Source organism: Panthera leo, chromosome E2 (assembly GCF_018350215.1).
Source record: "Panthera leo isolate Ple1 chromosome E2, P.leo_Ple1_pat1.1, whole genome shotgun sequence".
Taxonomy (NCBI): domain Eukaryota; kingdom Metazoa; phylum Chordata; class Mammalia; order Carnivora; family Felidae; genus Panthera; species Panthera leo.
Genome location: NC_056693.1, coordinates 3,801,768 through 3,820,482, shown reverse-complemented (window position 1 = coordinate 3,820,482; position 18,715 = coordinate 3,801,768). Strand labels below are relative to the sequence as shown.

The 18,715-nt window shown below is 61.7% G+C and overlaps 2 protein-coding genes across 5 annotated transcripts in view; one reads left to right on the top strand and one right to left on the bottom strand.

Annotated features, from left to right (window-relative positions):
- Positions 1-1,399: 1,399 nt before the first annotated feature.
- CNOT3 (CCR4-NOT transcription complex subunit 3) lies at positions 1,400-15,836 on the top strand. Of its 3 annotated transcripts, none has more exons than XM_042918851.1 (18): positions 1,400-1,658; positions 5,629-5,703; positions 5,817-5,884; positions 6,117-6,191; positions 6,315-6,404; positions 6,526-6,654; positions 6,754-6,849; positions 7,813-8,035; positions 8,130-8,263; positions 8,573-8,629; positions 9,725-10,091; positions 10,172-10,295; positions 10,945-11,143; positions 12,645-12,744; positions 12,834-13,032; positions 13,321-13,453; positions 14,034-14,159; positions 15,493-15,836. In XM_042918851.1, the coding sequence occupies exons 2-18, from the start codon at positions 5,679-5,681 to the stop codon at positions 15,589-15,591; spliced, it is 2,244 nt and encodes a 747-aa protein (XP_042774785.1). In that variant the 5' UTR covers positions 1,400-1,658; positions 5,629-5,678; the 3' UTR covers positions 15,592-15,836. The 3 variants fall into 3 exon arrangements, with proteins under 3 accessions (XP_042774785.1, XP_042774786.1, XP_042774783.1); XM_042918852.1 differs by having other exon boundaries at positions 5,626-5,703; positions 7,816-8,035; XM_042918849.1 differs by having other exon boundaries at positions 5,626-5,703.
- The window catches only part of LENG1 (leukocyte receptor cluster member 1), a 4,731-nt gene continuing 1,821 nt past the window's right edge, over positions 15,806-18,715 (bottom strand). For both annotated transcript variants that reach the window (XM_042918914.1, XM_042918913.1), the window contains exons 2-5: positions 18,529-18,707; positions 17,538-17,717; positions 16,645-16,904; positions 15,806-16,083 (exon numbers count right to left, since the gene is read on the bottom strand). In XM_042918914.1, the coding sequence (XP_042774848.1) occupies positions 15,813-16,083; positions 16,645-16,904; positions 17,538-17,717; positions 18,529-18,660 (843 nt within the window). In that variant the 5' untranslated portion in view covers positions 18,661-18,707 and the 3' untranslated portion in view covers positions 15,806-15,812. The remainder of the gene's footprint in view (positions 16,084-16,644; positions 16,905-17,537; positions 17,718-18,528; positions 18,708-18,715) is intronic.

Here is an 18,715-nt window from a genome sequence, read left to right as displayed (position 1 = left end):
CCAGGAAGTGTGTAAAAGCGCAGATCTCTAGGCTTCACTCCTCAGGTCCGTGTGGGCCTAAGAACACTGCATTTGTAGGCATCTCCCCTTGTCAGATGATTCAGATGCCGCTCTTAATTGCATCTTCCTTGGGTTTATCTTTTTTATGTATTCACTATGTGACCCGGAGCAAATGCCTCGTGGGTGGTTCGGGTACCACTGCCTACCGAGTCGTCAACCACACTTCATCCCTCGTATTCATTCAGTAAACAGTCACTGTACTTCTGCGAATGCAAACCCCGGAAGGGCAAACTGGAGTTATCGTGGAAACGACGGTAGAAGTGCAAACGTGGATCCTGCACACGAGGTCGGCAAGTCTTCCCCGCTGGAGCGCAGAGCAGTGAGCGGGAGAGGACAGGGTAGCCCCCTCTGTCCCTTCTGCAGCGTACCCACAACACCGAGGCGAGGAAGCGGGCTGCGGAGGACAGTGCCCCACAGTAACCGCACAACTAGGCCGAGGCAGGGCAGAAACGCCATGCCCCTGCCATGGGTATGCGAGGTGCCAGTGACTTGGGGCACTGGCCACTGCTTCTTTCCCTCCGTTTACCGTACAGAGACTCAGAGATATGCCCAACAGACACTTGCAGGAAGACGACGCAGCTGGGACACAAGGGATGCGGAAGGATGTGTCCAGGGGCCGACGCTGCCTGCTACGCCCCGTTTCACACGCCTCAGGGGCGGGTACCAACCCCCTCGCGGCGTTGCAGGATACGCTGGGGCGAATGGCAACGGCCAGGGCCAACGAGGGGAAGGGGGTGGGCCCTCTTGCCCAGCTCCTCCCCGGTGGCCCCAGGGCTGTTTTGAGTGGCAGACGACTCCAGCTCGGCCCCGGCTTGAAGGTACCTGTCTCCCTCTCATTAGGTGCTCGGCCTTTAACGCCCACGCTCCATGCCTTCCTCCGCTTTCCCCACCCACTTCCGGAGCCAACCAATGGCTGCGGGGCAGAATATCCCCTCAGAACCAATTAAAAATGGCTCTAAACTTGACGGACGACTTCCCGCCCCTGATCAGCCTAGCTCCTCCCCCCGACCAATTAGTTTAGGAGAGGGGGGCGGGTGTATCCAATCAGCACGCCAATGGTCTCTTGATTGACGCACGGGCCCTCGCGCTGGCGTGTTGTGCCCTGAGGCGGGGAGGAGGAGGAGCGGGGAAGAAAACCAGAGCCAATCCTAGCAGTCTGCGCGGGAGGCCAATCGAACGCCGCGCCTTGGAGCGATTGCCCATTCGGCAAGAGGGGGCCGGCTGCATCCCTGCCAAGAGCCAATAGAGCGCGTCCGAGGGGCAAGAGCGACGTGCCGCAGGAGCAATCATAGGCCTCCGTTCGGGGCTCGGGGGCGGGTCGGCGCCAGAGACGAGAAGAGAGGAGGGAGGCCTCCTCCGCCGCCGCCATCTTGGACCGGCCCGGTCAGCTTCCGCGGAGCCATCGGCAGACGCCGCGGCCTCCCTTGAGCCCCGACCCCGTCGTCAGAACAACCCCGGGCCCACTTCCCCCCACCCCACTTCCGCTTCGCGCCGCTATCGCGATAGCGCCCGGGCCCGGGGCGCGAGAAAAAGGCGGCGGGCGCTCGCCTCCCCCGCCTGTCGCGATACGCTCCTCAGCGGCGGCGCCAGCTCCTGTGGTGAGAGCGTCAGGCTCGACTGGGCCGGACCCCTTCCCCTCCTCCCCCGGCGCCACCACCGCCCTCCCCGCCGCCTCCCGCCCCGGCGCCACCGCCGCCTGTCGCGACATGGCCGACCCCCCACGGGCCCCCGGCCCCGGCGCGGGCTTCCGACCGGGGCGGCCCCGGTGCCCGCCGGTGCTCGCGCCCCCTCCGCGCCCCGCGGCGGCGCCGGGCTCCTCCGCGGGGGTGCGGGTGCGCGGGGCCGCCCCCTCCGCGTCGGCCTCGGCCCCTCGCCGCGGGGACGGGCGCGCCCCGGCCGCGGGTGCCCGCCCCCCTCGGCCGCAGCCCCTCCTGGGCGAGGCGGCCGCCCTCACGTGGGGGTCGGGCCCCCCCGACCCCGAGCCAGGCCCGCGGGCGGGGCGGGGGGCTCCGTTCCCGGGGCCCGGCCCCCTGGGCGCCCCCAAAGTTTCCCCTGCGGCGAGAAGTCTACGGGGGTCAGGGCTGTCCTGAGCGGTACCTGCTCGGGGCGGGCTGCGTGTCCCCCGCTGGTGCTGTGGCCCCGAGCCCCCGGCCTGTGGTGTCACTCCCACTTAGCCTCCTCGCGGCTTGGTGACACCTTCCAAAGCTCCTGCCTTCGCCGGGTTGCAGACGGTGTCCTGCCCCTGGCAGTGCAAGCACCCCTGATTCTAAGCAGTGCCAGCTTCTCCGAGCAGGGCTGTCCCCTCCCCCAGCATTGACGCCCCCGCTGTTTGGGGACTGCCCCCAGCGTGTCCCTTTGCTGCTGCTGCTACGTCTGAGTCTTCTGTCCTCCGTTCACATGAGTCCTTCCAGAAGGCTGGGGTCCCGCCCCCCTTGGTGCTTGTGTTGGGTCCCCTGGCCGCGAGCGTGTGAACTTGATGGGATCCGGGGCTCGCCCTTCCCGCTCCCACACTCGGGGGAATAGCTTCCTAGATGTGAGGTTCCTGTGCTGTGACACGTGGGCTGTGCTGGCTGGGGTTGTGTTCTGTCCTCCAGGGGCTCCAGGGGCAGGAAACTTTCTCAGCGCTGCCCCCGCCCACCCCCCAGGGTCGAGGTTCCTGCCTCTCAGGTGTTGGTGCACTTGTCGTGGGGTCTCGCTGTGGGGGACCAAGGCTTCTGTTCTCGGCTGAGACATGATTCCGTGTGGTGGGGGAGAGACCCCGCTGTGGGCAGCTTTCCACAGTGGGGTTCCCAGGCCCCCCCCCCCCATCCTTGGTGTTGGGCCTCCCAGTGGGCAGATAAGTACCTCCACCCCAGGACCTAACACGTCCTTCCTCCACAGTGTCAGGTGCTCGGTGAGGATGGCCCTCCAGCATCACCTCCCAGTGGCCGAGCTCCTGGCTCAGTGGGAAGCCTCTGCTTGGGGGCACATGACAGCCCCCAGGGTTAGGGATCCCCCCCCCCCCTTCCCCCGGTGTCAGCTCCCAGGACTAGGCCTTCCACCCCTCCTGTGTGGTCCCTGCCAGGCCTGTGTGTGACTGCATCCTCTTCCCTGAGGTTAGGTCTCGGGGGCTCTCCTTCATCAGTTGTGTCCCTCATTTACATGGCTGCTGGCCCCCCTGGGCGTCTGGCACACTGCTCCTCGAGGGGATCTGCTCTCGTGGACAGAGACTGGTTCCCAGGTTCCCCTGTCTTGTTGGAGACCCCTCGCCATGAGCATGCAGGCTCTTCGGTGCCTCAGCTGCCCCCTGTCTCGGCCACCTTTTGCTGCGGGGTCTTGCTGGGTCCCCCCAAGAGCAGTGGGGCTCCCAGCCCTTTAAGAATGGAACTTCTCCATGGTGGCACCTCCGCTTCAGGGCCCAGGCTTTCTTTCTCTCTGGTCCTTTGCTGGGGGATCGAAGGTGTCTTGAAGTGGGGTCTCTCTTTAGAGGGAGGGGCTCCTGCCCCTGTTGTATCCGCCCTGTCTAGGGGGTGCAGGTACCCTGGGCCCGTGGTGCCTCCCCCAGACCTGGTGTTGTCTTCTCTGGACCTCAGCTGTTCTCTGTTTGAGGGTCTGAGACCTCACCTCCCCAGGCTGGGGCTCTTGTCCCCCTGGCACCTTGCTTCTGACTCCTGCAGGACTTCTTGCTGCCAGTCTGTTCCCCTTTTAGGGGTATCACCTCCCCATTGAGCCAGGTGTCCCAATCCCTCGGTGTGGAGTGCCTCGTGTAGGGATAGAAGGTCGGCGTTCCCTCCCTCTGGACCGGAGGCAGGGGTGCAAACTCCTGTGTTAACGTCCCTGTCCCTGATCCCAGGCAGGAAGAGGCATTTCTGTGTTGGGAGTCCTGGCTCTGTCCTGAGCTCCCAGATCAAAGGCTTTGAGTCCCCTCTGTGCAACTGTCTCCTCCGTCCTTTTTCTGGCTGCCTTGCCCTGGAGCTGGCATTTCTCTGTGTGGGGACTGGGCCCCACCTCAGTGTGGCAGCTGGGCCTGGGCCCGGGGTGTTGTTCTTCTCTTGGTGGGCCCTTCCCGGAGACTGATTTTCCCTCGGGTCTAAGGTGTCACAGCCGCCGCTGTCCACAGTGGGCCCCTGTGGACCATGCTGGTACCAGCTCAGGGCCTCTGGTTCCAGAGCGTGCTCTCTGGTACACCATCCCACCGGGAGCTACCAGCTGTGTGTGATTGAAACAGTTGAAATACAAATGAAAGATTCCACTTGTTTGGTGCACGAGCCACGTTCTCCGTGTCCAGTGGCACGGGCAGCACAGATCCACTGCAGGAAGTGCTGTTGGCCGGGAAGTACTGTTCCAGAGACAAGTCCTTCCCGGTGGGCAGGGACCCTCCTGGTATGGCCTCCCCATGGTTTGAGGCTCAGTCCTGGATTTAGTCCAGGCTGCTCTGGGGCACCCTGTCCTGGGCCTGTAGAGTGGGAGCCCCCCTATCTCGGAGCCTTGCTTTTCAGTCAGGCCCCGTTTCTAGGGGGTGATCTCGGGCAGTGCAGGAGACCCCCTGGATCTCCGTTGGTCTTGGTGTCAGGCTCTCAGCTCTGGTTTCCCCCTGGGCCACAGCTCCTGGTGACTCGTCTTTGAGCTCTGTCTTCCGCGTGTCGTGTACTTTGAGGGTGAAGATAGCCCTATCTCTAGGTACTGGGCACACGTCCTAGAGGTTTGTGTTTCCCTGTGTCTGCGTTACCAGCGCATCCAAGATGTACTTCGCGTGCGCAGATCGCTGCCTCACAGCGGAGGCCCCTCACCCTCGTCTCTGTGAGACCTCACTCATTTCCGGGCACTCTTGTGGCCTTCTGCTCCCATACGACTAAGTCTCGGCATTGGTGTTGGGTCAGGAGCATCGTCTCCTGCTCTGGAGTAAACTTGGTGCCGTGAGGCCCTCTTCTGCTTGGTCCCAGCCCTGTCACGATGTGGGGGGGAGGGGGGGGAGCGGGGAGGGTAGCTCTTCCTAATGGGGGGGAAGTAGTTCTTCCTAATGGCAGGCATTTCCCACCCCTGGTGCTTCCCCTCCATCCCTTACAGTTCGTGCACAGACGGCATCAGGCTCTTCTTCCTGCAGACTCTCTTCTGACCTGTCTGAGGGGTAGCTTCTCTGGTGTCAGGACTCTAGTCACCCGTGTGCCCTGCCCCGCTGTGGGAGTGTGGCCTCCAGGCCCCGTGCCTTCATCCCCAGCACTCAGCGATGTGCTGCTTGACTTTTTCCTGCCCTAAAACATCTTCTGGAGTGTCCCCTGGGGACAAGGTGGTCTGTGCTCCAGCAGTTTTTCACTGCCTGGGTGAGAGTTACACAAAAAGTATGTCTGCTTCCTTGTTTCCACAAGCTTCCAGAGTGTTCTGGTGGAACGTTTCTTCCAGAACGTTCATTCAGCCCCCCATGCTGGGCTGTTGAGGCTGCATAAGTGGAACTTGGCCAGGTCTCAGTCGTTACACTGTGAACGCGTCTTCCCTTTACCATCCCCCGCGCCCTGCTGTTCCCAGTGTCGTTCGTGTCTCTCTGATGGACCAGCCAGAGAATACCTGTGTTCCTTCCTTATCTCTCAGCAGCGTCCGTCTCCAGGAGAGTATGAAGAGAGTGCGTCTGTAGGGCAGGGAAGATGGCGGACAAGCGCAAACTCCAAGGTACTGGGTTGACTGCCCACTGCCTGCGTGGCCACGTGCTCGCTGTCCTCACAGCTCCTTGGATGCCTGCTGCCCGGGCAGGATGCTAACAGCCTTCCTTCCTCCCCTGCCAGGTGAGATTGATCGCTGCCTCAAGAAGGTGTCCGAGGGCGTGGAGCAGTTCGAAGACATTTGGCAGAAGGTACAAATCTGGGTCTCCAGGGAGGAGAGCACGGGAAAAGGTTCCGGATCTCTAGGCATGGGCCAGGGAGAGGGATTGTGGGTCCAGGTGCTGAGGACCTAAGAAGCAGGTCTGAGATGGCTTAGTGGGTGTCCCCAGAGTCCCCAGCCCTCAGAGACTGGAGCTTTGCCGCTGGAGTGGGCATGAGGGCAGCAAGTCCCACACTGACACCTGTGTTCTCTTCATCCCTCAGCTCCACAATGCAGCCAACGCGAACCAGAAAGAGAAGTATGAGGCTGACCTAAAGAAGGAGATTAAGAAGCTTCAAGTGAGAGGACTGGGGGCCTGGATTTCTGTGTCCTAAGGGCAGAGGGAACAGGGAGGAGGGGCTGGCAGCCTCAGTAACCACGTCCTGAGGCAGTGTGACCATTGCGATTTTTCCCACCTGCAGCGGCTGAGGGACCAGATCAAGACATGGGTAGCATCCAACGAGATCAAGGACAAGAGGCAGCTCATAGACAACCGCAAGCTCATCGAGACGGTAGGAGCCCAAAGCTGGGTACCTGAGGTGGGGGGGGGGGGGGTGGCTGGATTCCTGGGTCCCTAGGGGTCCTGGGAAGAGGAGGGGTTCTTGGAACCCCTGCCAACCATGCTCTCTACAGCAAATGGAACGGTTCAAAGTTGTGGAGCGAGAGACCAAGACCAAAGCCTACAGCAAGGAGGGCCTGGGCCTGGCACAGAAGGTGGACCCTGCCCAGAAGGAGAAAGAGGAGGTTGGCCAGTGGCTCACGGTGAGTCCGGGTGGAGAAGTGGCTGCAGGGCCCTGGTCGCCGGGCAACCGTGGGGTCTCTGACTGACCACCTGCCTTTCCACTCCCTCCCCCCATGCAGAATACCATCGACACCCTAAACATGCAGGTGGACCAGTTTGAGAGTGAAGTGGAGTCCCTGTCGGTGCAGACACGCAAAAAGAAGGGTGACAAGGATGTGAGTGGGGGCACCCTGCGTCCAGAGGGCAGAGAGGGGCTGGCGAATTGGGGAGAGTGGCATGTGGAGGGGAGGCAGCCTCAGGGGTCCCGCCTCCGCAAACAGTGGCGCCATGAAAAGGAGGAGTGGTTTGAGGGAGCACGCGCTGGGTTCTGGGGTCGCGGACCAGGCAAGAGAGTGGATGGACATGCAGGGTGCCGAGGGCCGAGATGGTAGGCGGAGGCAAGGTGGGACGCGGGAGCCGCTCCTTTGGCCCGAGGAGAGCAGTCGAGGACAAAGCCAGATCTAGGGGCCCACATTCACAGACTCCAGATTGTGGGGTGTGGGTTTAGGGGGATGCAAACCATGTGTACTTGTTGGCACACGAAGTACAGGGAACGGAGAGCTGGGTCCGGGGGTGGGGGGCAATGGGAGGTGCACCAGATTTGGGTGTCTGAGACTGAGCTGTTTAGGAAGCTGGAGCTTAGAGGGGTGACACAGTAGGTCTTTGTGGAGGTGCTGGGGGATAGAGACCAGAAGCCTGAGGAGGAACTGAGCTGCCAACTCTGGATTCCCTTGGGTGTATGCATAGGGTGGGCAGGTGTGATGACAGACCGTTACAAAGGTGATCACGGTCGCATTCGACAAGTCCCCCCTAATTGGGCACTGTTATTATCCTTACGGCGAGATGGGGGGTGTGGGGTATGCTGCATTTGAGAGATCTGGGCTGTCAGGGCCACACTGTAGGGAAGCACAGGCCTGTCTGGTCTAGAGGTTTCCAGGGATGTTTGGGTGGGAGCTGGGGGTCCCTGCGCCTCTCATACGTCAGAGGGTGGGTGGACTCCACACTGCCTGTGTCAGGAGGGGCTGGAGCAGAGCCTCTGGGTCTCTCCGGGGGTCGGGGACTGAGGACAGGTTCTGTGGGGGCAGGAGGGGCCTGGGCAGGAGCCGTGCAGCCCCTGAGCCTGGCCCTGGGCTCGCCAGCAGAAGCAGGACCGGATCGAGGGCCTGAAGCGGCACATCGAGAAACATCGCTACCACGTGCGCATGCTGGAGACCATCCTGCGCATGCTGGACAATGACTCCATCCTCGTGGATGCTATCCGCAAGATCAAGGACGACGTCGAGTACTATGTTGACTCGTCCCAGGACCCCGACTTCGAGGAGAACGAGTTTCTCTATGACGACCTGGACCTCGAGGACATTCGTGAGGCCCGGGGCAGGCCCGTGGGCACAGGGCAGTGAGGGCTGGGTCGGGGGGCGTCCCAGCTTGTTAAGCATGCCCCTCCCTGCCCCCACAGCACAGGCGCTGGTCGCCACCTCCCCCCCCAGCCACAGTCACATGGAGGATGAGATCTTCAACCAGTCCAGCAGCACACCCACCTCCACCACCTCCAGCTCTCCCATCCCACCCAGCCCGGCCAACTGCACCACAGTGAGGATGCGGGGACACGGCGTGCGGGAGGGGGTGGGGTCCAGATGTCCTGGATCCAGGCCGTAGGGCCATAGAGTGTCAGTGGGGTCCCTGGCCAGCGGTGGAGGCCTGGCAGCAGGGCAGCTTAGGCAGGGATCCAGGGCTGGATTCCCTAAGGAGAGGGGCTCCTGGGTCTGGAAGAGGCTCCCAGGAGACCAGGACCCTGGGTTCCCCAGTGAGGTTAAGGGCACAGGTGCTGGAACGGCCCTGGGAGGGTTGGTTGGGGCCTAGAGGTGACACGGGTTTCCAAGGGCGCCTCCCCTCCTTCAGGAAAACTCTGAGGATGACAAGAAGAGGGGGCGCTCCACGGACAGTGAAGTCAGCCAGGTGGGTGTGACTCTGTCATTGGTTCTCAAGCCCTGAGGAGGGCCAGTGTGAATGTGGACTGAAGGGATGGCATGTGGCACCCGCCCTGTGCGTTAGAGGAGGATGTAGGTTTGTCTGGTGTGGGAAGGGGCAGGTGACACGGGTGAGTCAACACCAAAAGCTTGCAGGTGGCTAGAGGTGGTCCAGCTGGGTCAGGCTGAGGGACCCCCACCTTGTAAAGCCAACAGGTTGGAGAGACAATAGGTCTGAAATCGAACAGGTTTCCGTGGGCCTCGTCACAAGCCTTGGCTGTGCTATTGACGGGATTTCTGTCCTCCCCAAGTGAGCCCCTCCCCACCCCACCCCCCCACCCCCCCCCCCACCCCCGCCAGCACGGGGCCAGAGCACACACTGTAGGAACCACTGCTCTCATCAGGAGGCGGACAGGCAGGAGCCTGGTGGCTTGTCACTGATGAGGCTTGTGTAGGACTCGGGGGACCAGGAGGGAGTTGGTCTCAAGACCCCTTGATGTGTGGCATGCGAGGTGCCAGGGCGGTCGCCACCTGAGGACAGGAGTGCTGGTTGGCCAGTAGCACTTGCCTGGCAAATAGCTTGGCTGCAGGGTGTGCCCTGGGCACTTTATTCCTCTACTTTCTGGGGTGGGGGTCAACGGTGGCCCCTCAAGTTGTTTTTCTGACCCTTTGGGTGACATTCAGAATTACTGGCCAGTTCTAGGCTGTTTTCCCTCCTTCTCTTGGACTGGTAGTTGGGTCCAGCTGGTCTCATACTGGGTGCATTTGTTAGTTTCTCCCCTGTCATCAGACTTAGCGGGTTCATCTCCCTGATGCGCAGGCCGTGGCAGCCTTGTGGGATGTTGTGCAGAGGCGTCCACGCGGGGTGTGGGATGCTGGTGTGGGCTAGAATGCCAGTGTTCTCGGCATGAAGGTGGTGATCGCAGCCTGGAGCGTCAGGTCACAGGAGGGGACAGCTGGGGACAGCTGGGGGCAGCAGGCCCAGCGAGGACCGTGGAGCCCAGCTTGGGGGAGGGCTGTGTGCGGGAGGCCTGGCGGACCTACTGGCCCACTGGGTCCTGATCCTCTTCTCCCCCACCCACAGTCTCCAGCCAAAAATGGCTCCAAGCCCGTCCACAGCAGCCAGCACCCTCAATCCCCAGCTGTGCCGCCCAGCTACCCGTCTGGCCCCCCGCCCGCCGCCTCCGCCCTGAGCACCGCCCCTGGCAACAATGGGGCCTCCACGCCAGCAGCGCCCTCAAGTGCCCTGGGTCCCAAGGCCAGCCCAGCTCCCAGCCACAATTCAGGCACCCCTGCCCCCTATGCCCAGGCTGTGGCCCCACCGGCCCCCAGTGGGTCCAGCACCACTCAGCCCCGGCCCCCCAGCGTCCAGCCCGGTGGGGGAGGGGGCGGCGGAGGCAGCAGCAACAGCAGCGGAGGGGCAGGCACCGGCAAGCAGAACGGTGCCACCAGTAAGCAGGGGGGCTGTGGGGGGTGGGGTGGCCCTGGGGTGGCCCGTTGTCACTCCCCCTTCCTTCCTTCTTTCCCCCAGGTTACAGCTCGGTGGTGGCAGACAGCCCGGCCGAGGTGGCTCTCGGCAGCAGTGGGGGCAACAGTGCCAGCAGCCAGGCCCTGGGCCCCCCGTCTGGCCCCCACAACCCCCCTCCCAGTACCACGTGAGTGTCTGGCTTCTGTCTTTGCCCTGGCCTGCCGGACCTCTTCCACCTACTTGGGTGCTGGTCCCCACGTCCCTCCAACATCAATCCCCAGGCCGTGCCCTATGCAGTGTTCCAGGCACGCCTTGGGTATTTAGGATTGTTCCTGGAGTCCCACACAATCCCTTCTCTGTGACCTACGCCAGGTCCTCCCGACTCCCCTGAGGGGGCTGTGGCTCTAGTTCTCAGGCCAAACCTTTGCTGTGGGTCCCTGTCTCAGAAGATCGCCCCAGAAGGATTTTGATCTTCGAGGGACGCAGGCAAGACCTGCTCCCTGGGTCTGCTTGACTGCCAGGCTCTATGGGGGCAGCCCCAAGTGGGGGGCATTCTGTTCCGTGGGTGGAACGCTCCCTGCCCACACCCCCCTCTTCCATGGACCACTGCACAAGACTGTGTGTTTGCTGGTGAACCCTCAGCCACACGGCCTGTGTTAGGGCCCTCGAGAATCCAGGCTCCACAGCTCTGTGGCTCTTAGAGGGGAACTGACCCCCAGGACTGGACGCCCTTATGGGTCCCCAGCTTCTCGGCTTTCTCCCCTTTTTTTTGACTCCCTCCCCTGATCATCAGTCACTCCTATCCCCTGAGTCCTCTCCCCTTCTCCCCTTCCCAGGAAGGAACCCAGTGCGGCAGCCCCAACAGGGGCTGGGGGTGTGGCCCCAGGCTCAGGGAACAACACAGGGGGTCCCAGCCTCCTGGTGCCGCTTCCTGTGAACCCCCCCAGTTCCCCGACACCCAGCTTCAGTGAGGCCAAGGCAGCTGGCGCCCTGCTCAACGGACCCCCACAGTTCAGCACCGCCCCGGAGATCAAGGTGGGCCCCAAGCTTCTGTGTCCTGACACCGTTGTCTTCCCTGTAGGTGTTCACTGTCCCCTTCCTGCAGGTCTCCCTGCCCTGTCCCTCACTCTGTGTAGCTCTGGCTTTCTTTCCCCTTCGCCTGCTTGCTTTTTCTCCGGGTCGTTCCCTGCCCCCTGCACCTTCCCCTGTTCCCGGGGCTCTTCCACCGTCCTGCCCTCGGGGCCTCCGAACTCTCTCTTCTGCTCCTGGTTGTACTTGCGCTTGTGCTCTCTGGGTTCCCCCCACCATCTCTGTCCCCAGTCCTCACTCCTTCACACACCCCACCATCTAGCTCACTACTCTCCTTTACTGACATCCGCTCTGGGCCATGCTTCATGCTGGGTGAATGCACCCAGGTCCCACCTTCTGTGCCGGAAGCCTCATGTGACCGTAAGGGGGTGGGGGGGCAGAGGGTGCTGTGGCCCCACATAGGGGCCTCTGACTTGACCTGGGGAAGATACCCCAGCAAGGCCTCGGGGGGCACATCTCTAAGGGGGACAGATCTCCAGGGACCCAGAATGGGAAAGGTTTAATGGAGGAAGGAGGGGGTTCTCCTGTGCCAGAGTTCTAGGAGGGGCTGACGTCAGCACAAAGGCTCCACAGTAGTGGGGAAAGGAGGCTGGCTGCAAGGCTGTGGAGGTGGGGTGTCCATGGGGAGGGCAGTGGGGTCCTGAGCCCCTAGGTCTGAAATGGGAACAAGGTACAGAATTGACTTCCTGGGCTGGTGCATTTAATTAATCTCAGTTCCACAAAGAGTCCAAGTGCCATACTACCTTGTGCACCTTCATCTGGAGAAACCCCCAAATACGAGGGGGCTCTGAAAGGCTCAGTATCCTACTGAAGCTCTTGGAATGGCTTGTGGCCCAGAGCAAGCACTCACGCTTCAGACGTACTCTGGCTGGGAAATTCACAGAGTGAGCATCTTTTCGGAGAAAAGGGATCAGTAGCTTTTAGAGTGTTGAAAAAATACACTGGGTTCTGACGAGAGAAGGGATAAAAAAGGATGTGGCTGGGAAGGTCCCTCTGGGGCTACTGAGAACAGGATGGAGGGAGGGGGTGGGAGAGGACAGGGACATTCAGGGCCCGCACCACGGGCCTGGTGACCGGGCAGTGGGGAGGAGCAGGCAGACTGCGGGTCAGAACCTGCCCCAGTGTGGCATTGGGCCAGCCTGTTAACCAGCGAGTGAGGAGTGGAGTTTCCAGAGGCGGCAGGAGACTGACCCTGGTCCTACGCTGGCCAGAGGCAGGGTGGGTGGGTGGGTGCAGACCCCCGCCCCTAAGCAGCACCACTTGGGAGTGGGCACACTTGGAGAAGGGCATCTGCCGGGTGTCCCTGTGCACAGCAGAGGCCACACTCACCGGGCACTTCTGTTGGTGGATCCCCACCTCAGGGCTAGGGGCGGCGGGGGGCCTTTGCTCGGTGACCGAGCCTCCTGCAGAGTCGGCAAGTGGCGTACCAGCTCTCCCCTCTCCCCAGGCTCCCGAGCCTCTGAGCTCTCTCAAGTCCATGGCAGAGCGGGCAGCCATCAGCTCCGGCATCGAGGACCCCGTGCCAACGCTGCACCTAACCGAGCGAGGTGAGGGTCTGGGCAAGGTAGGGGTGGTGTGGTGAGGAAGGGCAGGCCCCACACCGGCCTCACCCTGCCCTCCCCTCCCCTCCCCACAGACATCATCTTGAGCAGCACATCCGCGCCTCCAGCCTCAGCCCAGCCACCCCTCCAGCTGTCGGAAGTGAACATCCCACTGTCACTGGGGGTGTGTCCACTGGGGCCCGTACCCCTCACCAAGGAGCAGCTGTACCAGCAGGCCATGGAGGAGGCCGCCTGGCATCACATGCCCCACCCCTCAGACTCCGAGCGCATCCGGTGAGGGGCTGGCACCCAGCACCGAGTGTGAGGGCGGTGGCCATGGTGGGGATCAGGTTCCCCGGTCCTGAGAGGTCGAGTAAAGCTTGCTGGTGGTCCTCCTCACTACTGGGCACCCAACTTGGGGCTGTCCACTGTGGGGGGCGGGCTGAGGAGTTCACTGTTGGGGTGACCAGGTGCCCAAGAAGCTCCCATTCACCTGTGAGGTGGGGGGGTCTGGGTTTGCACCCACCCCTGAGACGTCAGGGACTGCTGGGCACTGCAACTAGTCCTTCTGCTCCTCCACAGGCAGTACCTCCCCCGGAACCCCTGCCCGACGCCCCCCTACCACCACCAGATGCCACCCCCACATTCGGACACCGTGGAGTTCTACCAGCGCCTGTCCACCGAGACCCTCTTCTTCATCTTCTACTATCTGGAGGTACAGCAGGGCCCCCGGGGCAGCCTCGGGCCCCCCGGCTTCGCCGCCACCGCCGCCGTCCCCCCTCGGGCTGGAGGGGTGAGGTGGGTGCCCCTCTGCGGCCCCTGGGACCGCACCCCCTCCCCATCCCTCAGTCCTGTCCCTCCCTGAGGCAAATCTGTCCCCGCTCCCACTGCAGCACAGATATGTCCGCCTTGGGGTGGGGGGCTAGGTTGGGCCACTGCAGGGGGGCCCCCAGTTCAGTCTCCCGGCCTCACACTGCTCCCTGGAGGCCACTTTGCAGGACCCCAGGGAGTTGCCATAACTCCCCCCCCCCTGCATCCCTCCTGGGGACCTTTTCAGACCGCCTCCTCTCAGCTCCTCACGCATTAGTTTCTCTTCCTTCTCAAAGCCTCTCTGAAAGCCATTTCCTCCTCCTGACCAGCATTGGTATGTTCCGTGCCCCAGCCCATCCCCGTCCGCACCATCCAGCCCAACTTCGGTCTTTGGCGGGGCCCGGGGTCAGCCCCGATGCTCTGTGCCCCTCGCCCCCACCGGCTTGGGGGCCCCCTGATCCCCGGCTGCACCCTTCCTCCCCCAGGGCACGAAGGCACAGTACCTGGCAGCCAAGGCCCTGAAGAAGCAGTCCTGGCGATTCCACACCAAGTACATGATGTGGTTCCAGAGGCATGAGGAGCCTAAGACCATCACTGATGAGTTTGAGCAGGTGAGGGCCCCTCCCTGTGCCCCGCCCTGCCTGCGGGCCGGCCCCCCTCCCACACCCTCACCTGCAGCCAGCTCTGTCCCAGGGGCCCTCACCTCCACCTGGACCACTGTCCTCTTCATCCTGCCCGCCACTGGCTCGTCACCCCTCGGGGCCCAGCCTAACCGTCTGCCCGGAGGGGAGCCTTTCCCAGCCTCAAGGTCTATGCCTCTGCCGGGCACCTGCTCAGGCATGGTGGCACGTGTGGCTTCTCCCACCTCCAAGCACTGGTCGCTTCACACAGGGCGCTCGACGGTCGGTCTCCTTCCCCTCCTGTCCCCCCACACCGAGCAGAGCAGGGAGCTCACCAGCAAACACGGATGGGGAAACCGTTTTATTTAACGACTTTCCTATGTTCTGATAACTGGAAACCCCCACTTGCACACCACTGGGGCCAGACTACATGGCTCTAGCTAGGTGACCTTGGGCAAGTCATTTGAACCAGTCTCCATTTCCTTACGTGTAAAAAATGGGGTTAACACACCCACGTTACACAGTTGTTACAAGGATTAAATGAGTTAATGACCTGTAAGTACCTAATGGTGCCTGCTCCCTAGTAAGTATCGCTGGTGTACTTTGTTTCAAATAACTTAAAGGCCATGTTCCAGTGCTTTCTTCCAAATCTTTGTCTGATGCCTATCGACAGGGTCCTTGTCCTCAGAACTCGGTTCCCCTCCCTCCCTCGGTTCTTTCAGGTTCTTTGAACAGTTCAGACCTTCATTCAGAACCAGTCCCCCGCTTCCCCCTGCCCCACCCCCCCAATTGCGTCTCTGACACTGACCAGACTTACTGTCCCATCCTGGTTTGGTCCCAAGTAACCTTCCAAGTACCTTTCAAGGCATCGATCCTTCAGCAGTACCCACCCCAGCACTGTCACCAATAAAACGTCTGTCCCGACGGCGTGCCTGGATATGGACTCAGCCTGTTCCATTCTCTAGGACGGGGGAACGGTCGCAGGGTTTTGCGAAGACTAGAGGCTAGGCCAGACTTTGAGCACCAAGCACCAGCTCAGTGCTCAAGCCGCAGCCGTCGTGAGAAGTCCTAGTTCACTTTGTAAACGAGGCCAAGCCTCTAGCGCACGTCCTGTGCCTCCATTTCTTCTAAAGTGGGCAGGATGACCTTTCCTGCCCAAGAAGAGGCTGGTGAGGGTGGAGGGAGTCGGCTGGTGCATGCAGGGCCCTGGGCCCCGTGCCCGGCCCCTCCTTGGCCCTGAGATCTGTCCCCTAGGTCTGTTGGTCCAGCCCAGGTCCCCAGCCACCTCTGCGTCCACTCACTGACCACCTTCTCCCCTGGCCAGGGCACCTACATCTACTTTGACTACGAGAAGTGGGGCCAGCGGAAGAAGGAAGGCTTCACCTTTGAGTACCGCTACCTGGAGGACCGGGACCTCCAGTGACACCGGCCCCCCCCTCCACCCTCCCCTCCCCCCCGCATGCTGATCCCCCTGCCCAGGTGAGGGCCTTGCCCTGGGAGACTGGGGGAGGCCCCAGGCCATGGGGCAGCCCTCATCCCCAGGAAGCAGCCCCACCCTGGGGGCCCGGGGGCGAGGGCTGCCCCCTCCTCCCCTCCCCAGTGAGGGACATTTTTTGGTAAACCTATTTTCATTTTGGAAAATATTTATGAATAAATAGTTTTATATGACGGCTGGCAGCTGCGGCCTCTCCTATCCCCCCAGGAGTCCGTAAGCGCTGGGGTCTTGTTGGCAGGGCGCCGGGCCCACTGGGGGTTGAACTGGGAGTTGTACCGCCCCCGCCGTTCGTCCATCTCCACAGGCTGTTCCTCCGGGGGGGCTGTGCCCCTCACTCGGGCCAGCAGGGCCTCTGCCCGAGCACGCTCTGTTGCTTCCCGCCGGAGACGGTCGGCTCGAAGCTGGTCCAAGGATGGGCGTCTGGGGGCACAAGAGTCTGGTTAAAAAGCTCATAGGCCCCATAGGCCCCCCCCCCCCCCCCCACCAAGGAGGAGCTGCCACCTGGACCCCATGCCTGCAGCCCACTTGCCTGCGGGCCAGAAGCTGGCTTCATGCAGTGCATTAAGACCCCAGCCTCCCCCTCTGTGGGCTCCTACCACCCCCATCTTTAAGAGCAGCGCTCTCGATCTGGAGGGGCACCCAGCAGCAATCAGCTGTGACGATGAGCACAGCTGGGGCCTCAGTTTCCCCTTCTGTAGAAGACAGGAGACTGTATGCCAGTTCTGCTCAGGACTTTGTCCTCCTAGGGACACAAACCTGCTCTTAGTGAGCCCATAGTTCTCAAACTGGTCTCAAGGACCCCCCAGAGCTTTATGTGCCTGTGGGATTTATCTGTTACTATTTAGCATAGAAGGAGCAAAAACTTGAAAACGAGGCAACATCCCTCAATTTACCACAGCAGTGTCTGGAAGCCACTGCACAAGACTGAAAGTTCACTGCCTCTGCAGACCCCCCGACACGGTGCCCGCCCAGCTTCCTTACGCTTCCGGCCGCTGCTTGTCCGGCCCCTCCTTTCCCTTTCTGCTGTGACCACCATCACCACTGTGCCGCCTCTTCTTCTTCAAGTGCTTCTGCATCTCCCGCAGAGGGTCCAGGCGCTGCTTGATCTTTTCATCTGGACCTGGGCCAGGTGGGGGCGCCCCCCGCCCTGGGGGGAGCTGGTACCAAGGCGGTTGAGTCTGGGCTTCCGCAGCACTCTGGCCCAAGTATGTGAGGATCCCCAGAGCTTTCTCCTGCCTCTCCTGAGGGGACAGAAAATAGGGAGGTGCGGATGTCAAGAATGGCTGTCAAGAATGGCTCCCGCAGGGAGGCCTACAGGGCATACCAGGACGCCCAAGGCTCCTGGGCGAGGCAGAACCAGTTTAGCCAACAGGTGCTGGAGAGAGGTCACGAGCCAGCTCTGCTATGTTCTAGGGACACAAAAGACCAGCACAGGTGAGCCTCCAGCCCTGGGCACAAGTGCAGGTTCAGTAACAAAAAGCACAGAAGGGAAGGACAGGTGGTGCTCCTGTAGAGTTCAAAGGCAGGCATCTTTGAGGATATAATTTGAAGACAAAGCAGCAAGCAAGGTGCAAAGGAGGGAGGCAAGTTCAGAGTTGGGTGGGAATCCCCGAGTAGGCGAGTGACAGGATCTGCTTTACGCCGACAAAGCTCCTGGACACTTCCCAAACCCCAACAGGGCCTGGACACCAGGCCAATGGGTCTGCAACTAGCAGCCACTAAACAGCACTTCTGAGTGCTAGGTTCCGGGACCCCTCTGGGTCCTCTTTATCAGCTCACTTAATCCCCACCCTCACTCCATACTCCTGTTAGTCACACGGGAGGACAGACGCCCCAGCCCCACCCATCACTCATGAGGTGGGAGCCCAGCTTACTTTCTCCTGTCGCTTTTCTTCCTCGTACTCTTTGTTGCCTCTGGTCACCCCTTTCCCTTCCTCTAGCAGCTCCCGGAATAGGTCCACAGGGCCGGGAGTCGGGGCTCCTGCCTCTGCTGCTTCCAGCTCAGGTAGTGAGTTCTGACGCCTGGCTTTCTTCCGTAGGAATTCTGTGCGGGCCTGGGGAAGAGTCAGTCACAGGCACAACATTGAGAACCTCGATGTGATTCACATAGGTGTGACGCTGGACCACAGAAAACGCGGTCCTTAGTGCTAGGGGTTCAGCAGAGGCACCTGTCCCAGCCCGCGGAGGGCGTGGGGGAATGCGGGACACCTGGTTTGTAAGCTGCCTCCTTCCCCAACAGTCAACCAGCAGCGTTCCCAGTCTCGGATGGAGACAAACAGCCCAAAGGCGATCTGGATTACAGGCAGGGCTCCATCCACCACGGCGTGCAATCTCTACCAATAAGTGAATTTTAAAAGCCCAGCCCATCTCGAGGTGCAGTCAGCTTTGAGGATCAGATTCACTAAAGAACAAAACTACGTATAAGCAGGAGGTTAGGAGTTACACGGAAAGCCCCTGGAGCGGGGAGGGCAGGGAGAGGGCTCGCCCCACAGCTTGAGAGACTGCGGGTCAAGTGCTCTGCACCGGGCGAGCATACAGTAGACGCTCAACAGGGAGGTTGTGCAGGCAAACTAGTCCGAGTTTCCTTGAACTGCTCAGGGGTTCACTTTTCACAGGCCGCTACTCTGTACCAGGCACTCTTCAGCCTCGCGAAAGACACAAGTGGGGGACACCAAGACAAAGCGGAGGCCTAGGCGGGCCCCGCACGGTGGACACAGGCACAGGTGGACACGCGCCTCCAGCGGCGCCCAACCCCTCCTACCTCACGGGATGCACCGCGCCTGCGCGCCACCCCCACTTCCGGCCAATCCCAAAGCGCCTGCGCGATCGGCCCGGGACTCCCCTCCGGCCGCGCTCGGGGCTTACCTCCTGCTGAGCGAGCAGCACTCTCCGCTCACGCTCTTTCTCCTCCTCCCGGGCCTGAGCCTCGTCACGCCGCACACGGGCGACATTGTCTTTGTTCCGGACGTGCCAGCTCTTCTTGGGCAAGATATTCATGGCGTCGTAGCCGGTCACCCACTGGCAGGCCCGCCTCCAACCACTTCCTATTGGC